The sequence below is a fragment of the Thunnus albacares genome, chromosome 2 (genome assembly GCF_914725855.1).
Source record: "Thunnus albacares chromosome 2, fThuAlb1.1, whole genome shotgun sequence".
Lineage (NCBI taxonomy): Eukaryota > Metazoa > Chordata > Actinopteri > Scombriformes > Scombridae > Thunnus > Thunnus albacares.
In genome coordinates this window covers 31,142,970-31,161,684 of record NC_058107.1, presented here as the reverse complement: position 1 = coordinate 31,161,684, position 18,715 = coordinate 31,142,970, and the positions used below count along the sequence as shown (strand labels likewise).

The following is an 18,715-nucleotide window of genomic DNA, read 5'->3' as shown; positions in this document are numbered from 1 at the left end:
TTATCATAATGACTTCAATTTATTTTGTTCATTAATATAATTCAGTGCAAAGTCTGTAATAATTCATCTTTGGGAAAGTATTTATATACTTGCAGTCAAAAGAGAGTTCATCATTCTTGGTGGCTGACTTTTCAGAGTAGAACAACAGTATTTGATTACACAAAGTCTCAGAGGAACAGATAAATTAAACCTGCAACTATTCTGGAGCTGCAGAGGAATGGTATGTGCCTGTAATCTCATGCTTTGGATGTTGGCCATAACAGATGACCCATAAATACCAGAGCAGTCACTGAGCATGACTGACTTCAAATCATCTGTCAACCTTCTAGACCAAAAGCACAAAGAAACCTTTACATTACACGCTGATTATATACAGATTTGTAAAACAGCTTAGTTTTAGAAGACAGAAAATCAGATAGAGGTAGTGTGTTAGTTTTAAATATGATAAAAAATTAATAGTACTGTGACAAAAGAGAGGGGAAATTAATCTCTTTGGAATGTGTTTGAAAAATGAATTAACTACAGAAGTGACTCAAGTATTAGAACACCTCCACTGTCTTTCAAAGCCTTGAACTGCAGGAGCAGCAGGCGGTCTTTGTAAGTTGTATAAAAATGTACATATATGACTATTTCTCATTCTCTGTCCAAAAATATTAGTGCATACCCAATATCAAAAGGGGCTCCATTCCATTTAAGGACTGGAAAGGTTCTGCTAAAAACAGCAGCAACATAAAACATTTCTTCAAAAGAACTCCTTCATGAGCTTGATTTCCCACAACGCATTGTTATAGTGTCTACATCCAAGAAGCGGATATGCATCCTGGACTCCATCTCAAGGCCTTTTAAAATCTGTGGGCAGAAAAACATAATTGTGTCAAGCATTTGTAAAATTTGGGGGGGGAAAAAAAGTGTTTCAAATATTTTTTTTTGGTAAACAAAGTTGGAATGGTGCAAACCTCTTCAAAATGCTCAAATGTTATTCCTTCATAAATTTCATCCGGGCCCTGAAATGATAAAGAGATCAATTAATCTGTTACTTTGCGGTGGATTTGCAGATCTGTGAGAATTAATTTTAACAGTTTAGTTGTTGTTAAGTTCTATTACCATGTGAGGCACATTTGTGCTCGCCACTTCCAACATGGCAGCGTCTGCTATCGCCCTGGCAGCTTCTTGCCCGATGGCTCCGCTTTTTGACAGAAGCTCCGTCACCACCTTGGATGAGAACAACATTTTCACTCATTGGGGTTTTAACAGCATAAATCTTAAAGCCACACAAGACAACTTCACAGGGTGACAGTTCCAGATAACATCTGGGAATTTAGGTTTATTTTTCTTACCTCTGGCTGTTAAGTATGGTAACTTCAGTGAACTACTCCATGTACAGTATATCATGTGCATTTTTAGCTACTGAACTGGTTTTGATCATTTGATGCTAAAGGTTATCAAGAAAACCTGAGAGTTCTCACTCACTATTTAGAAAACCATTTCATTCAGTCTTTGTGAAAGGAAAAAATTACTTAAAACTCTTGTTTAACCTAATTTTTCATCATAGTCATTATGATTACATAATTATCTATTAGTATAAAGGCCAATAAAATCTAACGTGATCTATCCAACATGATCAGACATCTAATAAAACTGCATCTGAAAAAAAAAAACAGAAAAAGAAAATACTGTTGGTTTAAACCTGAATAATCTCTGTCTGCATTATGTTGCAACATTCTCTTTCAAATGGAAAAACTAATTTTGAGGAAGCAAGATGCTCTATTTTTAAACCAAGATGTTCTAAAATCTAAGTTCATCGGAAACTTTCATGACTGACACACCTTAAGAGTTACTCATGTGTCTCATATTGACATGCTTCATGTGATGTTTCCATTAGTGCACTACAAAGGGCAAACCAGCTCACTAAGCGGTATTAATTTGGGCTTACTTTACTGTAAATGGGTGGGCTAACTTTATGCATTTCACATTCACAGAACAACAAAACATAGAGCATATCAGCTTATTATTGTATGTGTATTGTCAGTCAACTGCTGGTAATACATCTGGATAACATTTAAAGCCCCTGCATCCCCATGATCCAACCACACGTATGTCTTCGCTTATTTTGGCTGATTCCTCAGGACTGTATAGGCATGTACAGACTGTTGATGTCATTCCCAGAATAGCTCCGCCATACTTCATCCTGAGCAACATGATCAGTAAGAATAACTGGAAATGTGTGGGTGTACACGGCCTTTAAAAGTTATTGCTTATAGTACATATAGTACATGTGCTGTTTGTACTGTATGTTATTAAAGATCCTTCTCTTTTGTTTGTAATAAGGTCCAGTTTAGTTTAGATGGAACAACTGGTCAGGTCTGGTCATTTGATGCATTAAAAGAAAAGGAAATTAAGTATGATCACATATGAAGTGAATTTGCTTCACTTCAACTCAAGGTTGCTTACCAGCTTTTTCTGGAGCTCCAACTGCTGAGAAAGACCAAAAGATGCAGTTGAAGGCTCTGAAAAAAGCCATTAAGTGGACCTTGAGTTGAGATGTTTTTGTCAAACTGCCATTTTCAAGGTCAAGAATTAACTTTAATTTGCATACATTTCAAATTTGATTATATTTTCAGTTGTCATTTTCTGTGGGCGCAGAACTGAAGCAGACAGCAGGGCTTCATTTGGGCAAACAAGACGTGTCTAAATCAAAGGAAGGGCATAGGAACCTTCTCACTTTTGCAATTTTGTAATACTGGCAGATAAATATAATACTTTCAGATAAAACTCCTGCCATGTGCAGCTTTAAATAAATGAATGTATATCCCATACTACAAAAAAAAACATCATCTATACTCCACATTGAGGCCTTCATGGTTATGACGTCTTACCTTCCTGTACTCCTCCAGAGTGATGATGCCATCGTTGTCTGTGTCATGCATGTTGAACAGAACTGGGAAATCAGAGGAGAAGAAGTTAGTGTTTGGTCGAATCTCTAAGAAATTCTCCATCATCAGCTCTAAGAACACACATTTACTAACACACCAGAGGAAGCTATGATTAGGGGAATGTTTGCCCAGATGTAGAGATAAGAGAGAGTTATATAGGACATAATGGCGGCTCACTTTCAGGCCCTATCAGCCACTGCTGAATGTTAACACTGAGGCAAGGAAACACCCTTACAATGCCACCACTTTCATTTACAGGATTCAGTCTCATGACAATACTTAATGTCCTGCAGCAGCAACAATAAAAAAAAAAAAATCACTTTCTTGGGCAATGTGCAAAGACATTTTGACTATATTGCTTCAATGTCCAATGTCCCTCAAGAGTAAATAGAATGTCAGCTTTAATGTCAAACTGTCTTGGAAATGGCTCATCTTTTTTCTCTTCTCTTTCTTCAATTCATCAGTATGACAGCAGGGACAGCTGTGTTGACATATGGTTACCCAAAATAATAACAACAACAACAACAAAAAAAAAAAAATCAAATATGTGGGAAAACAATATTGTGACACAACAGGTGACAACTGAGACACACAGCTCAGATAAATGGTTTGTTGTGAAGCCGAGCAGGATTGGCCATGATCAATCCTTAGAAAGGAGACAGATATGGTTGTAGTGTCGTTTGGTAATTGTCTCCTGTAAAAAAAATAAATAAATAAATGAATAAAAAAAACTTGTGCTTTGGGGTTTTGTGCCACAATGTTTTTCTACGGAGAAAATAAATTAAAATTCGCACAATGTCTATACAAAATTTCATGGTCATCTATCCAGCAGTTGTTGAGAGATTACACAAAAAAAGCAAAACATGAATGTGAACCCTGTGTTGGCGCTACACAGAAAATTCCTCCACTAAAAGACTAGAATCCAATTCAGCTTAAGATATTTTACATTTTTAAGACGGGCCACGGCTACGATTACAGACACACCCTAGTGTTCATAAGTTATCCGGCTACATAGTTACTACACATGGCCAGATTAACCTGCTAGGAGGCCTCGAGGCAAATTGTGCACTCAAGGGAGCGACTGAAGTGAAAGTGATAGTGACTAAATAATAAATAATGCAGGGATCCTCTTCAGGCTCCTGTCATTCCAATTATTGATCATTAATGATGATGCCGTGCTTAAATGGTGTATTTTCGCCGATTGGATTTTAAACCAAGTGCCTTAAGTGACTCTCTTGGGTACCAGGTCATGTGTCAGTTGTTTATTTGCCCAGTTGTAAATCCAGCCTCTCTAACAAGTGTTTCCCTTGGAAGTGCACTTTGGCATGAAAGCGGCACTCTTTCCCTGGGGTTTGTAAAATGAATTCTGGGAAATGTAAGAAATCACAAATCATACAAGGCAGGTTGAGGAGAAGAAGAAAATGTAAATTATTGGGTCATGATTTTGTGGTTTCAAATGTTTCCATGCTTGTGACAGTTCGGAGTTTTGAAGCTTCTGTTCTGGACGCGTTCCCAACTAAGCCATGAATACCTACGAGCCTCTCCAATACCTCTCCAAGCTGACATTCGGTGAGGAATCCAGCACTCTCTTATGCAGCTATGCATCACCACACTGTTTCTGGCATGTTGGTGGCGACTGAAATGAGATACTCACCAATTGGATACCTAGACTGGGTGGTGCACCTCTTTCCTGGTGTTTTGTAATCGTAACACATAAAAGGACGACGCAGGAGAGAATAAAGCTTCGGTGGTGGTGATCCTAGACTAACAGTTTCCTGGCTTGTAATATTATTATTAAAAATGGATTGCAGTTTCTTACAGCGAAGCTTCTCCTTTCTCATAGCTTCCCTCTCCTCGTCCGTTGTCTTCAGGGTCGGAGGGCGGAAGTGGGACATGACCATGAGGAACTGCTCGAAGCTAATCTCCATGAGGGAGACCTCCTCCTCCTCCTCCTCCTCCTCCTTATGCTGGTTCCTGAGTGGCAGGCAGAAGAAATCAAAATTTAGGCGTTAAAATTCAACCAATTTTGCTTTTTGCCTGCTTAAAAATCTGACATTTTGATCATGGGATTCTATGGGTGCATTCACGATTAGGGTTAGATTTTCTTGAGTCCGAAAAGTGGAAGTGACCACTAATATATTTTTGCATTTGGTCCCTTTATGTTGACACTGTGTACATGACTTGTGTGCTTGAGGACAACAGTCACATGGACTCACAGATAGCTTGTTTACTGGACAGTCTACATTGTGGTTTGCCCTTTTAAATGCTATCCAAAGCAGGAACTGCAGCTTTTAAAACATCAACAACTGTTTATTAGCTCATAACCACAAGATCTTGATTTTTATGTTCTTTCCGTTAGCTAATGGATGGATGGCTGATATTGTTTTCACAAACTGCACCACAGACCTAAATAGATGATATCAGCAATTGATGCATCCAAGTTAATTTCAACCTCCCATGTTTGACTGGCATTGTTTTCATTTGACTAAACAAACAGAAGTAAAGCAGTAGAAACACGAGTTTGATTAAACTACTCTAAACATTCCTAAGATTAATGCATCTCTACATTTGTAACGTTAATAAAATCCTTTGAAATTCAGTAACAGTGCCTGACTGCACATAGTAAATGGAAGAAGACAGCCATATTCAATGCCTTAAAATGAGGATTTAACTTATTAGGCATCATAATTTGACAAATTATAAAACTGAACACAAAATATGGGAAGTGAATTTCATTGCTGCTCATTACAGCCTGTGTTTATGCAGCTGTGGTCAGGAAAGAACCTCCATCATATCAACAGCAAATACAGGACGATATCTAATGTTTGATGGAATAGCTCAACATTTTGGGAAATATGCATATTTGCTTTCGTGCTGGGGGTCAGACAAGAAAATTGATACCATTCATGTCTGTATGGAAAATATCAAGATACAAGCAGAAGCCGGTTAGCTTAGCAGAAAGAGTGAAAATGTGGAAACAGCTAGCCTACTAGCCTAGCTCTGTTCAATGGTAACAAAATCCTTCTATCAGCACCTCTAAAGCTCATTAATTAACATGTAATATCTTGTTTAATATGCACAAAAACTGAAGTGTAATAAGTTTTTACTAAAACATTAAGTACTTGTTAGCTAGCAGTGCCTGGCCTTAAAGCATTTGTTTATGCACTTTGGTCAGGAAGGAAGTTCAAACCAGTTAAAAGCTGACACACACCTTGGATAATTATGGATGTTTGAAGACTTACTTTTCACAAATCATATAATAGAGGTTTGCTTTTGAGATTGTCTTGAATATATTCAAAATCATACCAAGATAGTGCTGATAAAAGCAACTGAAATGGTCATTTACCATCAGTTTGAGGTGTAATTTAACTGTTCCCACCTTTTATCGAAGAAGGCTTCAATAATTTGCTTTCTTATTGGATTGTTGGCGAGCGCTGGTATGCTGTCCAAGTTCTCTCTGCTGCAGTGCGACAAGAGAAATACCATTATCATTAAACAGACACTACAGTACCAGCATGCTTTAATGACACTGAATGTGAATTGTGGGAAGTAACAGAATCTCTCTCAGAAGGTAAACTGTCAGGAAAAATACCTGCCATGTGCAGCATTTGTACCTTGTTCCTTTTTTAAAGGGAAGGAACTTGTGACCTATCACTGCCAACGTGCCACTTTGGCAGTTTTGTGTGTGTGTTTATACATGAATGAATGTGTGTGTGTGTGTGTGTGTACAGTATGTGTGCCTGAATGCGTCGACATATTGTATTTGCCTAATGCTTGCGGGTGTGCATTAGTTCAGCCTGCGTATGTCACCATATGTGCTTGTTTATGCCTGTGCCAAAGATACCACAAATACCCACAATTCAACATTCATAGTAGACATGTAGGTACTATTTCATTTTTAGCTGTGACCAACTGAAAAGGCTGAATGGTTTCCATTCAAACCAATTGCAGTTTCACAGCAAAGATTTGCCATTTTTTAACATTTTACCTTATCGTCTCTTCGTTTTTACTCAGTTGCTGGAATCTTTTGTGAAGGTTCTGAATCTGCTCCAAAGAAACTACAAATGAAAAAACACCAACAACATGAAAGTATGTTCATCACAGCTAATCACAGCTTCCTCTGGTATGCATACACCCATAATCACACCACACCTATCAACATGTCTCTTGCACTCCTTTGATTGACTATAAGGCATATCTAACATGCAGTTAAATGATAATAAACAGAAGTTTACAATCACTCCCTTTCTTGATTTTCTTTTAATTGTAACATACTGGATTATGATTAAACTGTGAAACTTGCAGCTCTACTATCAGTCTAATGGCTAAGCAAACAATGGGATTGTCTTTTCATGCCATTTCAAAAGGGTTCCTTGAATCATTAACTCACTGTGTGGACTACTGGCCACACAATGAAAGGTTTAAACATGATTATCTGGCTCTGCCTAGTCCCATATCTGCACAGGGTTTGCATTTTCAATTGTTTCCGTAAACACTTGTGTTTATTTTGACCACTATTTCCTCTCCTCCTGTAGCTGCTGAATGGGATGTTTGCAGTAGCAGCTGAGTGTGAAGTGAAGAATACGGTGACAGTCTTATGCAGGAACAAGTTTGTTGGTTGTCATGGGCGGTATGACAATTACACAACGGGCAATTGGTTTTCAGTAAGTTCAGTAGATGCAGATGGAACACACAATTAACTATAATTACATGGGCCAATTAGCCAATTACAAAAGAAAAAAACAACAGAAAGCTGATGTCAATGCAATACCAGCAAGTGTATAGGACCTGTTAGTGCAATTAAAGATTTCATCAGAGGATCCAGAACATAGGAGTCCATAAAATCTCCCACTCAGCCCAGAGAGAAGGGGGTCAAAGCCCCACCTTGGGGAAGTGAAGGCAATAAAACAGTTCAAAGTCTCACCAACACAGTAACAATAAATTTGCACTCTGAATGGGATGCAACCCTTATCCCTACTGCTCTGACTGTGCATGCCACTGCATGCAAAGGTTACACATTAGGAGATCTACACACTTCTGTTTGTTTCATTTCTGTATTGAACTTCGTATCCTTTATGAGAGAGGAAAGAATTGGGGGGGTCATCACAACGGATAAGGACAAGTGTGTTCAGATTATATCACACCAGTTGGACCAGTATAACACTTAGGAATCCAACCTGTTTGACAAATATAAACACAAAATAAATGCGGACACAAAATCAGATCAGTTATAGGAGAGGTTGCTTGTGTGATTTATGAAGTTAGTCGCACTGTCCAGGCTGTATATTCAGGATTAATAAAAAACGAGCAGATACGCTAAATCATGAATGCTCACATTTGAAGCTGTATTTGTTCAACAGGCGACGTCTTGCGTGATTGTTTGTTACTTCCTTGTTTACTGATCTCAACAGCATTGGCTATGTAAATATGTATTAATACGCACAGAAACTTTGGACACATGGAAATCTGATCATCGCACCAGTCATGTAAATCTCCTTTTATTCCCGTCATGACCCTAATTTGTCGCCACTTGTACACCTGATTTCACACTAACACTGCCGCATACAAAAACAACTTTTATTTATTTATTTTTTTACGTTCTTATATTTCAGTTTTTACATTTAAAAAAAAAAAAAACTACTCACATCCTGTTTTATCCGCCAGGTCCTGGTATTTATGCCTGGTGTGCGTCTTGGTCTGTGAAGCTCCCATCGCTGCTGTTCCACCGTGCGTCAGAGCGCAAAATCTGGTTCGACTGGCTCAACTTTTGAGAGCTGCTGCTGCTTTATCGCGGTATCGGCAGGTCAATGCAACTGTAGTCTACTGGCGTCTTAAGACACATCTGGCATCCTCAAGGTCCTAAATCCGCACAGCCTGCGGATAAATAACCTGCTGTCTTCTTGTTTCTTGTCGGTTTCCTGCAGTAAATCACGGTTAGTATTATGCATCACATCATTCTGAGTAAAAATAGTCAGAGAGAAGCTAGAAAGCTAGAAAACTTGAAGCGCTTTATTTTGTTAAGTTTCCTCAAAGCTCAGAGTTTCAAGTGTCCTTATTGGTTCCTCTTGTTTTTTTTTTTTTCCATTAACAGCTCATCAACACCGATGAACCAATGACATCCTACATGTTTCACTTGTAAATATACAGAAAAAAAAAAATTAAGATACTCTAGAAATCTGAAAGTTAAACTTTCAAGTGCATCAAACTTGAATAAAAGATAGGGAAGGTAAAAGTAAAGTCAATTTACAACATATTTTTTTTTCTTCATAGTCTTTTGTGTGGCACGGTAACTGTGGGAGCAGGCTATATGCTGGGGGGGCTTGTTTGACTGGTGCTGGGAGCGAGGAGGTGTGGACAGGAGTTAGGGAGCATTCCTTGGTTTTAGGTGAGGGGAGATTTACAGCACCTGGATACCCATCCTTAATTTACTCCTCCACTTAATCGTTTACTTCATTTTTGTTGAATTTCCATACTTTTTTCCAAACTCAACTTCATTACCAGAGAGAAGATTTTTGTCCCCATGTCGTCCAAGTGATGCATTTCACTCCATAGATTGCACTAGATAGTAATACTATACTAATACTATACATTGTAGTATTTAAACATGTGTGGTCATGATGATTATTGGTACAACAGTACCAAAATGTTTCTGCACCTTTTGGTATCTTTTTCCTCACAATCTTATGGACCTGGAAATATTAAAATACATTTTCCAGATGCGTGTGGAACATGACTGAATTGCTACACAAGTGATCGGTTATTTTTGGAAATACTGTAAACTTGCTGTCTTTTACAAAAAATCTTCACTTGTAACACATGTCCTAACACTGATTATGTGAAGTAAAACAACAGATAAGTGGACTGTGAATTGAGAATGTGTGACCAGTAATGGTTTTAACCCAAGTTGGCAGGGTATTTGGACACAGCATCTTTGCTACATGGGCATGGCTTGGTGGTTGTTTTGGTCTGTGGCAGGAGCCTGGTCTTGGTTCCCAGAGCCAGGTGTCAGTCTGTGATAAATCTCCTGCACCGTGCCGAGAGTTTCGGCCATGTCCTCGGGGTATCGTGTCTGCAGTTCTTCGTTGGCAACGTAGTGGGTGTCGGCGAACTCGGAGAAATAGCGACCCACTTCCGGGTGGCCGATCTCCAGGGGGGCTGAGTGGGGCTCCAGGTTCTCTGGGGGACAACAGTGAAGTAGTGTGACATTCTAATAAGATATACATGTAGTGTAAATTTAAATGTATGAACTGAAGTGGAAAAAAAGAGGAGGAAATTAACCCAGAACAGTGCCAGCCATAATCAATATATTATCAGGTCAAACACACATATAAACATGTTTAGTTTATTAAGAAAAGTTATCATTTATAGCTTCACAGCTTCATGTCTTATCACTTCCTGTAAAGCATGTCGAGCAACAGATGCGAGCGATCGATACAAATCCTCCTCGGGGATCATTATAGAGTGGAGCCTGCAGGTGAATGTTAAGGTGGTGAAAGGAGCAACATTAATGCATACCAACAATGAAAGCTGTGTAGCATCAGCACTCTGAGCAACATGGTGAGCAAGTTAGACACAAGGTAATAAATATATATAAGTCTGTCTATTAGCCAGAAGCTTTCATGAGCCAGAACATTTTCTGCCAAAAACAATGATGCAGCACCACTTCAGCTGTCTGCCTGATGAACTACCTTGTAAGCTTTGCTTAATTTATGGTAATTATGACATTAATCAGTACATCTGTGTGTGTAATATTCTTTATTTTAAAATCAAGATCATCTTTTAAAAAGAGAGAACAAATGATTTTTACTTACCCTTTTACTTGTTTTAGTAGGCAATATTAAATTCTCCAAAATCAAAAAAAGATCCAAAGGAACTAAATTTCAGACCTGTTGCGCTTACCTTGTACTTGTAATGAATAATTTTGAATTTTAAAAGATAAAGTTGTCTCCCTAATTGATGGCAAACTAGACTCCCTGCAGTTTGCTTTTCAAGCTGGTAAAAGGTGTGGAGGATGCAAAACTCTTCATCCTCACAGAGTGTATAAACACCTTGAGACACACAAATCTTAAATCTGTATTTTTTTAACAGACAGAATCCAGCAGGTTTTAGTGAATCAACATATATCCAATGCCAGGGTTTCAGATACGGGCTCACCCCAAGGTTGTGTCCTGGTCCACCTGCTTTTTGTTATGTGCACAGATAGCTGCAGGACTTCTCAAGAGGGCAGCTATCTTGTGAAATTCTCTGATGACACCACCGTATTGTCTCTCCCTAAGGACACGGAGTCAGATCATGGTTGTGCCCTGCCTGCCTTTGTTAAATGGTGTGATGATAACTTCCTTAACATGTCAAAAACTAAAGGAACTCATCACTGATTTTAGGAACAATAGTGACAAACCAAAAGCTTGCATTATACACGGCGAGGATGTTAAAATCGTGTTCGACTGTCAACTCAAATTTGACGTGAACACAGAGTCCGTTCATTCATTGAAAGTCTTTTAACTTTCTAATTTATTTGCTGGTTTAATGGGTTATCTGTGAAGGACAAGAATAGCCTAAACAGTATTGTTAAGGTCTGCTCAAAGATAATTGGAGTCCAGCAAATAGACGTGTGCTCCCTTTGGGGGAAACGTGTGGCCCAGAAAGTAAAAGGAATTATCAACTGATCTAACCATGTCCTGTCCAGTCACTGTAACGCCCTCAGGCTGACATTATAATGTGCCCCTTAGGAAAACAAACTGCTCCTTTAAGTCCTTCCTTCCTTCTGCTATCAAGCTGCTAAATGCCGACACTCATTTGAAATGAATGACACATTGTTTTTAACTTATGTGAACTTTAACAGGTAAGCCTGCATTGACAGGGTGAGCTGAGGGTGCCAGACTGTTGCTGGATATACTTCATTCCTGAAACTTATGTTTATTACTTTGTTTTGTTTGCTTTTTGTCTGGTTCCTCGTCTGAGCCTGCATATGCAGGACAAACCAAGGGTGCCAGAGTGTGTTCGCTGCTCCTGTTCCTTGTAACCCATGTGCTGATCTGTTGTCTCTGACAGGTTGCTGCTTGCCTCTGAGTTTATCTTGTGTGTGGTCTGGATAGGCTGTAGAACTGAATTGCCCTTCTGGGATAAATAAATTTGCCTGAATCTGAATTTGTTATATGTTCAGATTTTATACAATTTCTGCCAATTAAAGAGACACAACATATTTGGCATTAAATATAAACTACAGAAAAAAGAAAGAAAGAAAGGGGGCATTGCTCGTCGTAGAGAAGATGGTGAACTTCAACAACAAATCATGATTTATTCATTTTTCTGTATTGGGCCATTTCGCTTGAGGCATTACTAGTCATTGCCTAGAGGGTGCAATGATACATTCTTTCTCAATGTCATTTATAAGAGATTTAACATATTTATCATGAACTTTTTTTATTATTATTTTTTAAAATTTCATGTCATCTCACAACCTCTAAACACCCATTCAGCGGAAAGACATTTATCATCACAATGCTGGTGTGTGTGCGATCCATACCCTGTGCTGCGTAGCGACATGTTCCGTCCTGAACAAGGACGTTGTAGAAGGGCTGGTTGGCACCGTTGGACAGCTGGTGGACCCTCATGGTGGTGATCCACTCCTGGCTCATGGTGCACTTGGGGTCCCAGCCGTAGATCACACAGTTATAACCTGACCTGTTGGAGGAAATGGAACAGGACGGACACACTTGTGTAATCTTAAAATACAGTAAGATTGCAGAGGGATGCCTTCAAGCTGGAGTGTTTGTGTCCCTCTTCTGGCAGTGAGAGTAAAAAGGGGGCGCTTGGCTGTGATTGCCTGACAGAGGCATGCAGCGCACTCTCATGTGTACCCAGAATGACAGGCACACAGAGAGGGCCAGTAAAAACAGATATGTTTAGACCATCCAGCCCAAAAACATATTTTTTGATGGTCCACTGGCCCATCGGGATTTATCGCAGTATGCACGATGGCCAGTACTGGCTGTAACCTACTGTTGCTGCTGTTAAACAGTGGATAAATTGTTTTGAGTGTCAAATAACCCCTGTGAAATGACTCATTTCACTATGAGAATTTGATCCATTCAGTCCTATAACATTTGGGAAATCTGGAAGAGCTGCACAATGGCCCAATGGCCAGCTACTGTGAAATACAAAGAGATTTATCTGGTGGTGATAGGCTTAATCAGCAATGTGTGAACTCATTTGATAAGTGCTTGAATGTAACAGACATTCATTTATATGTAAAAGTTCCACGCTGCAGGTTTAAGTTAATAGAGAAGATATTATGGAGGAGCATTGGTGTACCGCATGTTAGTATGACCCACCTCTTGTGTTTCATGATGAGGCCCACTGAATACTGGACCTCCAGGTGTTCTGGAGCGCTACGCCTCTTCACTTCAGGTGCCACAGGATGTTTCTTATGTTGGATATGCTCCAGCGTGTGCTGCACCAAGTAACCCACTGCCCCGTGCTGGGAGGGATCCAACGCCTGAATGTGCTGCAGGATGTCTAGCACCTGGGACAGAAGATAAATATCAGTAGATGAAAATTTTGAGTATCTCTGATCTGGACAACAACATAATGTGTTACAGATTTAACTATTCAGCAAGGCCTGAATAATGAGTGTTTTGTATGGAATGGTAGTTAAAAAAGGTCCAATAAATGAAACTGAGCTTCACTGGATGTCAACAAACAACTATTTGCTATATAAAGATAAAGCGGAGTAATGGCGACCTGAGCAGTGAATGAAGTCACACTCCCTCTGTGTGTGTGTGTGTGTGTGTGTTGTTATCCGAGTTTCTGTGTTCTTTGTTCTGGTGGCCACACCGGCCGCATGTGCATGTTAGTGCATGTGCGTGTGCATGTTAGTGCATGCGAGTCCCTCCATGTGCTCCACATCCGTTTCCAAGATGGTAGCCATGTCACAAACTCTCAAATTAGAGCTAAACAGTACACTAAAATATGTTTCTGAAAACTTTTGAGGCGAGAAATAGGCAACACACTAACAGAATCTTGATCCATATTTGATCAGCATAGCCTAGTTTGACAGTTTGATCTGAGTTTCGTGAGTGGTTGGCTCTGTTTCTTTTTTTTCCCCTTCTTTCAACTTTATTGATTAAAAGACATGTTTGTTTTGGTCTGAGATGTTGGTGCTATAGTGCGACATCTAGTGGCTGAATGTCATGTATTGCAACTTTAAACACTTTGTGAATTGACTTCTATTAGAGTATTAGAAAAGAGCATCAGGCTGTGAGTCTTGACCTTTTCTGGCCAGATGCCCAGGTGGAAGTAGAGGCGTGCCTGCAGCAGCAGGTACTGCACGTTGTCTGGGTTGATAGTGAGGTAGAGGTCCAGCGAGTCTCTCAGCAGCTGATAAGATTTTTCATTGCCCTCCCTTAAAATAAACCACACAGTGCAGGTAAAGTGATTGAAATAGAACATTATACTTATTTAATTCCAGTATCCATCCATCTATCCCTCACCGACTTCTCCAGTGGAAAATATTCTGTTGTAACAGTTTCTCTTACCCTCTTTTTCCGATGTTAAGCAGGTTTCCCACCATCCTGAGCAGCACCTCCATGGTGCTGATGGCACTGTAGTAATCTGCCGTCACCTGGTGGCCAATGAGGTACTCGCACTCCTTGGCAGTCAGCTGTTTGCCTTTACCAAAGGCATCAATGTAGACAAAGTCATATATGTCCTCGCTCCTGCAGGAAGTAAGTTTAATAAATCTAAAATGAAAATATACTTAACAGACACACATCACAAAAGGTTTGGCTTCTTGTTTTGAACCCACTAACTACTTTCAAAAACCAAATAAATCCAGAATTAATAGTTTGTAAGTCATTAACTGAGGATGTGTGGGAGACTTGTGCCGTGGTGTATAATTTTTTAAATAGCAAATAATTTGAGTGGTTGGTCCAAGTATGGTTAACTTATTATTCAAGCTTGGCTCAGGTACATGATGTTTAGAGGGATTTGAGATATATTCACCCTCTTGGTTTCTGGCACCAGCGCAGCAGGAAGTGATTGGGGAAGTTGACAGGTTCCAGCTGAACACCCAGCTTCCGGGCCAATGTCATGTAGAGGACCGAGAGACTTATGGGGATACCTGTATGGCGTAGTAGCACCTAAATGGAAAACAAAAAGTCAATAAAGTGAAATTTTCTAAAATGTCTAAATGTTTTAGAGGATTTATTTTTTTAATTTTAAAGAAAATGTGGAAAAACTTGTGATGTAAAATACACAAATTTGAGAGAAGATCCACCTGGTGGATGTAAGAGTTGAGAGGGTTGTAGTAGTCAAACTCATTGCCTTTGTACTGAAGCTGCTCATACAAGACAGAGTTTAGGGCACAGACCACCTGCCTCTGGAGCTCAAAGTCCTCCACCACAAAACAGTCACCTACAACATACACAAGAAATAGACCTTCATAAGAACTTTGGCTCAAAGGAAAAATAAAACACTACCAGTCAAAAGTTTGGACACAACTTCCCATTCACTTGAATGAGACAGTGTGTCCAAACTTTTGACTGGTGCTGTAGATCTTGTGAAACGGACATCTTTGCTCAAATAAATGTACTCGTATTGTGTTTTTTTCTTGATACACTGGGAATGGGCGTAAAATATCTAGTGCTGATGCATTTTTGGAGGGGAAAAAAACAAAATTCCCACAAAGACAACTCTTCAAGTTTTGCTGGTTTTGAAAGCTCACCCTGAGCGATACGTAGGCTGGGGTGAGAGGGGTTCTTGATTCGCAACATCTTCTTTACTTTTTCTGTGATCTCATCCAGCTGGGCTGTAATACTGTCCAGTGTGACATCAGCCAACGGGTTACAATACTGATCCACCAGGACAGCACCTAGAGGGGCAGGCGAGAAGAAGAAAGGGGAAGACATAAGGTAGAGTTGCTTATTGCACAATGTATCAACTTTGAAAATAAAAGTTCATTAAAAAAAAAAAAAAACAAAAAAAAAAATCTATCAAGTCATGCAAAATGCTGTTGACTGTAACAATAAACTATACATGGAGACATCGAGGGTTGTGGTTCCCAAAGAGGGTGGAGCAAAATTTATTTCCATATTTATTACTGTACATTTCTAAATATGCTTCACCACATACAGAAAAAAGTGACATTTACACTATACTTTAATATTTACTTTTTCCAAACGTGTCAAACATAAAGAAATAAGACAATAACAGCTGACAGTCGGCACAGTGACACAACATGCTGTTCAGCTTGTGAGTTTTCCAGGTGTACAGCAGTCAGAAATTACAACTGTCAGCGTGATTGAAGGATTTGTCACTATAACAGAGCTCAGAGAAACACTAATACATCTCAGCTCAACACAGGCTAAGACGACTGAACAAGAACCGACCGAAAGCTGCCTGTCCAACAGAGATATGTCACATCTGCTGGGGAAGCTCATCTTGAGACAAAAACACCCCTTCTTAGCCCAAAAAGATGTTGAATATGAAAGATTCAGTGAATGAAAACACATTTAACCAATCACCGTGAAAAAAAAACCCACTATGAGGGGTTGCTGTGGTTTAAATAAGTTTGGGAATCACTGGTCTGAGGTAAAACAGATTTAAAGTTATAGTAACATGGCACAATGCAACATGAGTTGATTGAGGTGCTTCACCTTCTAGAGCCGACTGCTGCTCAACAGGCTGTTCCAGGAAAGTCTTCAAACTCCTCAGGATGTTCTGCTGTCTCAGGAAGTAAAGGATTTTTTTTGCATAGTACTTCAAGGTCAAGCTTTTCCTAATGATGGGCAGAGAACGGGAGGGAGACATTAACGGTGCAAGGGTGAGAGACTGCGCAACACAACAAGAGCTTTTGTAATTACATCAGTCTCAGAGCGGATTAACATGATCAACAAACAATCACGTTAATGATTGCAAAACCCAGCGTGTTGCAAGTAGAGAAGTCTTACTGCGGGCGCGGCGTCGCTCTCACCTCTTATCCGAGTTGAGTATGAAGAGGAGCTCGTCTTCGCAGAAGTGCTCTGGCATCCCGAGTGACTCGATCTCTGCAAAGCTGTCTCCCAGAACCTGGCCAACGCAAGGCTGAGTTACAGATCTCTGGGTTAGTTTGGAACGCAGCGAGCTCATGTTTACTTGCACAAACATGCACCCACACAGACCAAACATTGATCCAACTAACACAAAATGCTTTCACTAGTCTATCATATCTATAGAGCTGCAACGATTGGTCGATTCATCGATTAGTTGCCGACTTTTAAATTAATCGCTAATTATATTGATAATCGTTTTGAGTCATTTTTTAAAGAAAAAAATCCAAATATTCTGATTCCAGCTTCTCAAACGTGAACATTTTCTAGTTTCTCTAGGCTTCTACAGTATGAAAGTAAGCCGAATATCTTTGGGTTTTGGACTGTTGTGGACAAAACAAGACATTTGAAGACGATTGATTGATATTTTTCACCATTTCCTGACATTTTATGGACCAAACAACTAATCGATTAATCAAGAAAATAATCGTTTGTTGCAGCCCTACACATCTATTTAGTCTGCTAAAATAACATCTTAATAAAGTACTCCCAACAAAAATTACTTACAACCTCTGTGAAGAATCTTTTGGAGATTGATTCCACAGTCCTTCTTATTTGTATACCAACTCTATGGCGTGTTTTGTATTCTTTGAGCCAGTCACAGCTCTCATTCTGACGGTAAAACCTCTGCAGTCTTGGCCATCTGTTGATGAAAGCAGTCAGATAGTTATTTCAGCATCACTTTTGAGCATGCATAGAATTAGTCTGGAGGTACCTCAAGCAGCATATGACATGTTACAGTCTATGAAACAGTTTATCATCCTACTGCAGACACGGTTTTTTTCTCTTTGCAAAAAAGAAAAGCAATCATCAGAGTAATGTAGCGCTCACAGCCAAGTCAGTCCAGAGGAGGGCTTAGCTTTTGGCAAGAGCTGCACTCTCCTGCAGTTCACAGGCTTACATGTAGCATTCAAGGTCACGCAATTTCATTTTCGGCTGTTCTGGGTAAACTCGGGATTAATTTGCAACTTTTAAAGGATGTGAAGGCTAAGATTTACACGCTTTTCAGTTATCTACAGAGTAGACGCTTGCCGTCGGCCTTGCGTGAGGATGAATATGGTGCATCAGCAGAATATCAGCCGTTGACAGCTGACTGTGAGTTCGCAGTAAACGAACCCACCTTTAAGTAGACGTGGAGCGATTTAGGGCTCTAAGCAAGGCAATGAGCAAACAGACAAGGGAAGCTCGTTTCTGTAGAAAGTGGTGAAAATACACCAGAGGCTAAAACTCCGAAGGAATACCATAGAAAAAGATGACAGCACCTGAGTTTGTACTGGTTTCCCCAGACCTTTCCCCTTCCATGGCAAACGTCGTGTAGCCGCTTGCAGCAGCATGACACGTTACAAATGTCGGCGTGCTTGAGGGCAGGGAAGCACAGGATGTGTTCGAGCAACTCGGTCGGCAGGTCGGTCAGTTTTTTAGTTTGGTGCTCGGAAATAATCCCATTTAGACTTGGATGCCCCTCTCCAGCTACAGGCGTCGCCATCTTTAATGTTTACCCCGATTACCTCATCGCTCAGGCACCGCCCCTTTATGGCGCAGGGGGCGGGGCGCATGTGGGGTAGTGCAGTGTGATTGGTTGTTCGGTCAGGAGTAAAGGGGAAGCTGTGCTGCCTTCACGTTCCCCGGAAACTTTCGTGTTGTTAAAGAAACGTACTGTACAGTTTACATTAGCCCAAATTCACAAAGAGGATT

At 39.9% G+C, this 18,715-nt stretch overlaps 2 protein-coding genes across 5 annotated transcripts; both read right to left on the bottom strand.

Moving 5' to 3' along the window:
* Positions 1 to 21: 21 nt before the first annotated feature.
* tesca (tescalcin a) lies at positions 22 to 8,911 on the bottom strand. The gene is made up of 8 exons (XM_044330305.1): positions 8,579 to 8,911; positions 6,922 to 6,991; positions 6,313 to 6,393; positions 4,753 to 4,907; positions 2,877 to 2,938; positions 1,105 to 1,212; positions 957 to 1,004; positions 22 to 849 (listed from the first exon to the last, which is right to left on the bottom strand). The coding sequence occupies exons 1-8, from the start codon at positions 8,643 to 8,645 to the stop codon at positions 757 to 759; spliced, it is 684 nt and encodes a 227-aa protein (XP_044186240.1). The 5' UTR covers positions 8,646 to 8,911; the 3' UTR covers positions 22 to 756.
* Positions 8,912 to 8,927: 16 nt separating this feature from the next.
* Positions 8,928 to 18,704, bottom strand: fbxo21 (F-box protein 21). 4 transcript variants are annotated; one of them, XM_044330248.1, is made up of 12 exons: positions 18,283 to 18,704; positions 17,531 to 17,663; positions 16,906 to 17,000; positions 16,589 to 16,710; positions 15,658 to 15,804; positions 15,211 to 15,347; positions 14,937 to 15,073; positions 14,471 to 14,650; positions 14,205 to 14,337; positions 13,268 to 13,458; positions 12,460 to 12,617; positions 8,928 to 10,109 (listed from the first exon to the last, which is right to left on the bottom strand). In XM_044330248.1, the coding sequence occupies exons 1-12, from the start codon at positions 18,504 to 18,506 to the stop codon at positions 9,868 to 9,870; spliced, it is 1,899 nt and encodes a 632-aa protein (XP_044186183.1). In that variant the 5' UTR covers positions 18,507 to 18,704; the 3' UTR covers positions 8,928 to 9,867. The 4 variants fall into 4 exon arrangements, with proteins under 4 accessions (XP_044186183.1, XP_044186175.1, XP_044186165.1 ...); XM_044330240.1 differs by having other exon boundaries at positions 17,528 to 17,663; positions 18,283 to 18,703; XM_044330230.1 differs by having other exon boundaries at positions 16,906 to 17,015; positions 17,528 to 17,663; positions 18,283 to 18,697.
* Positions 18,705 to 18,715: the final 11 nt, after the last annotated feature.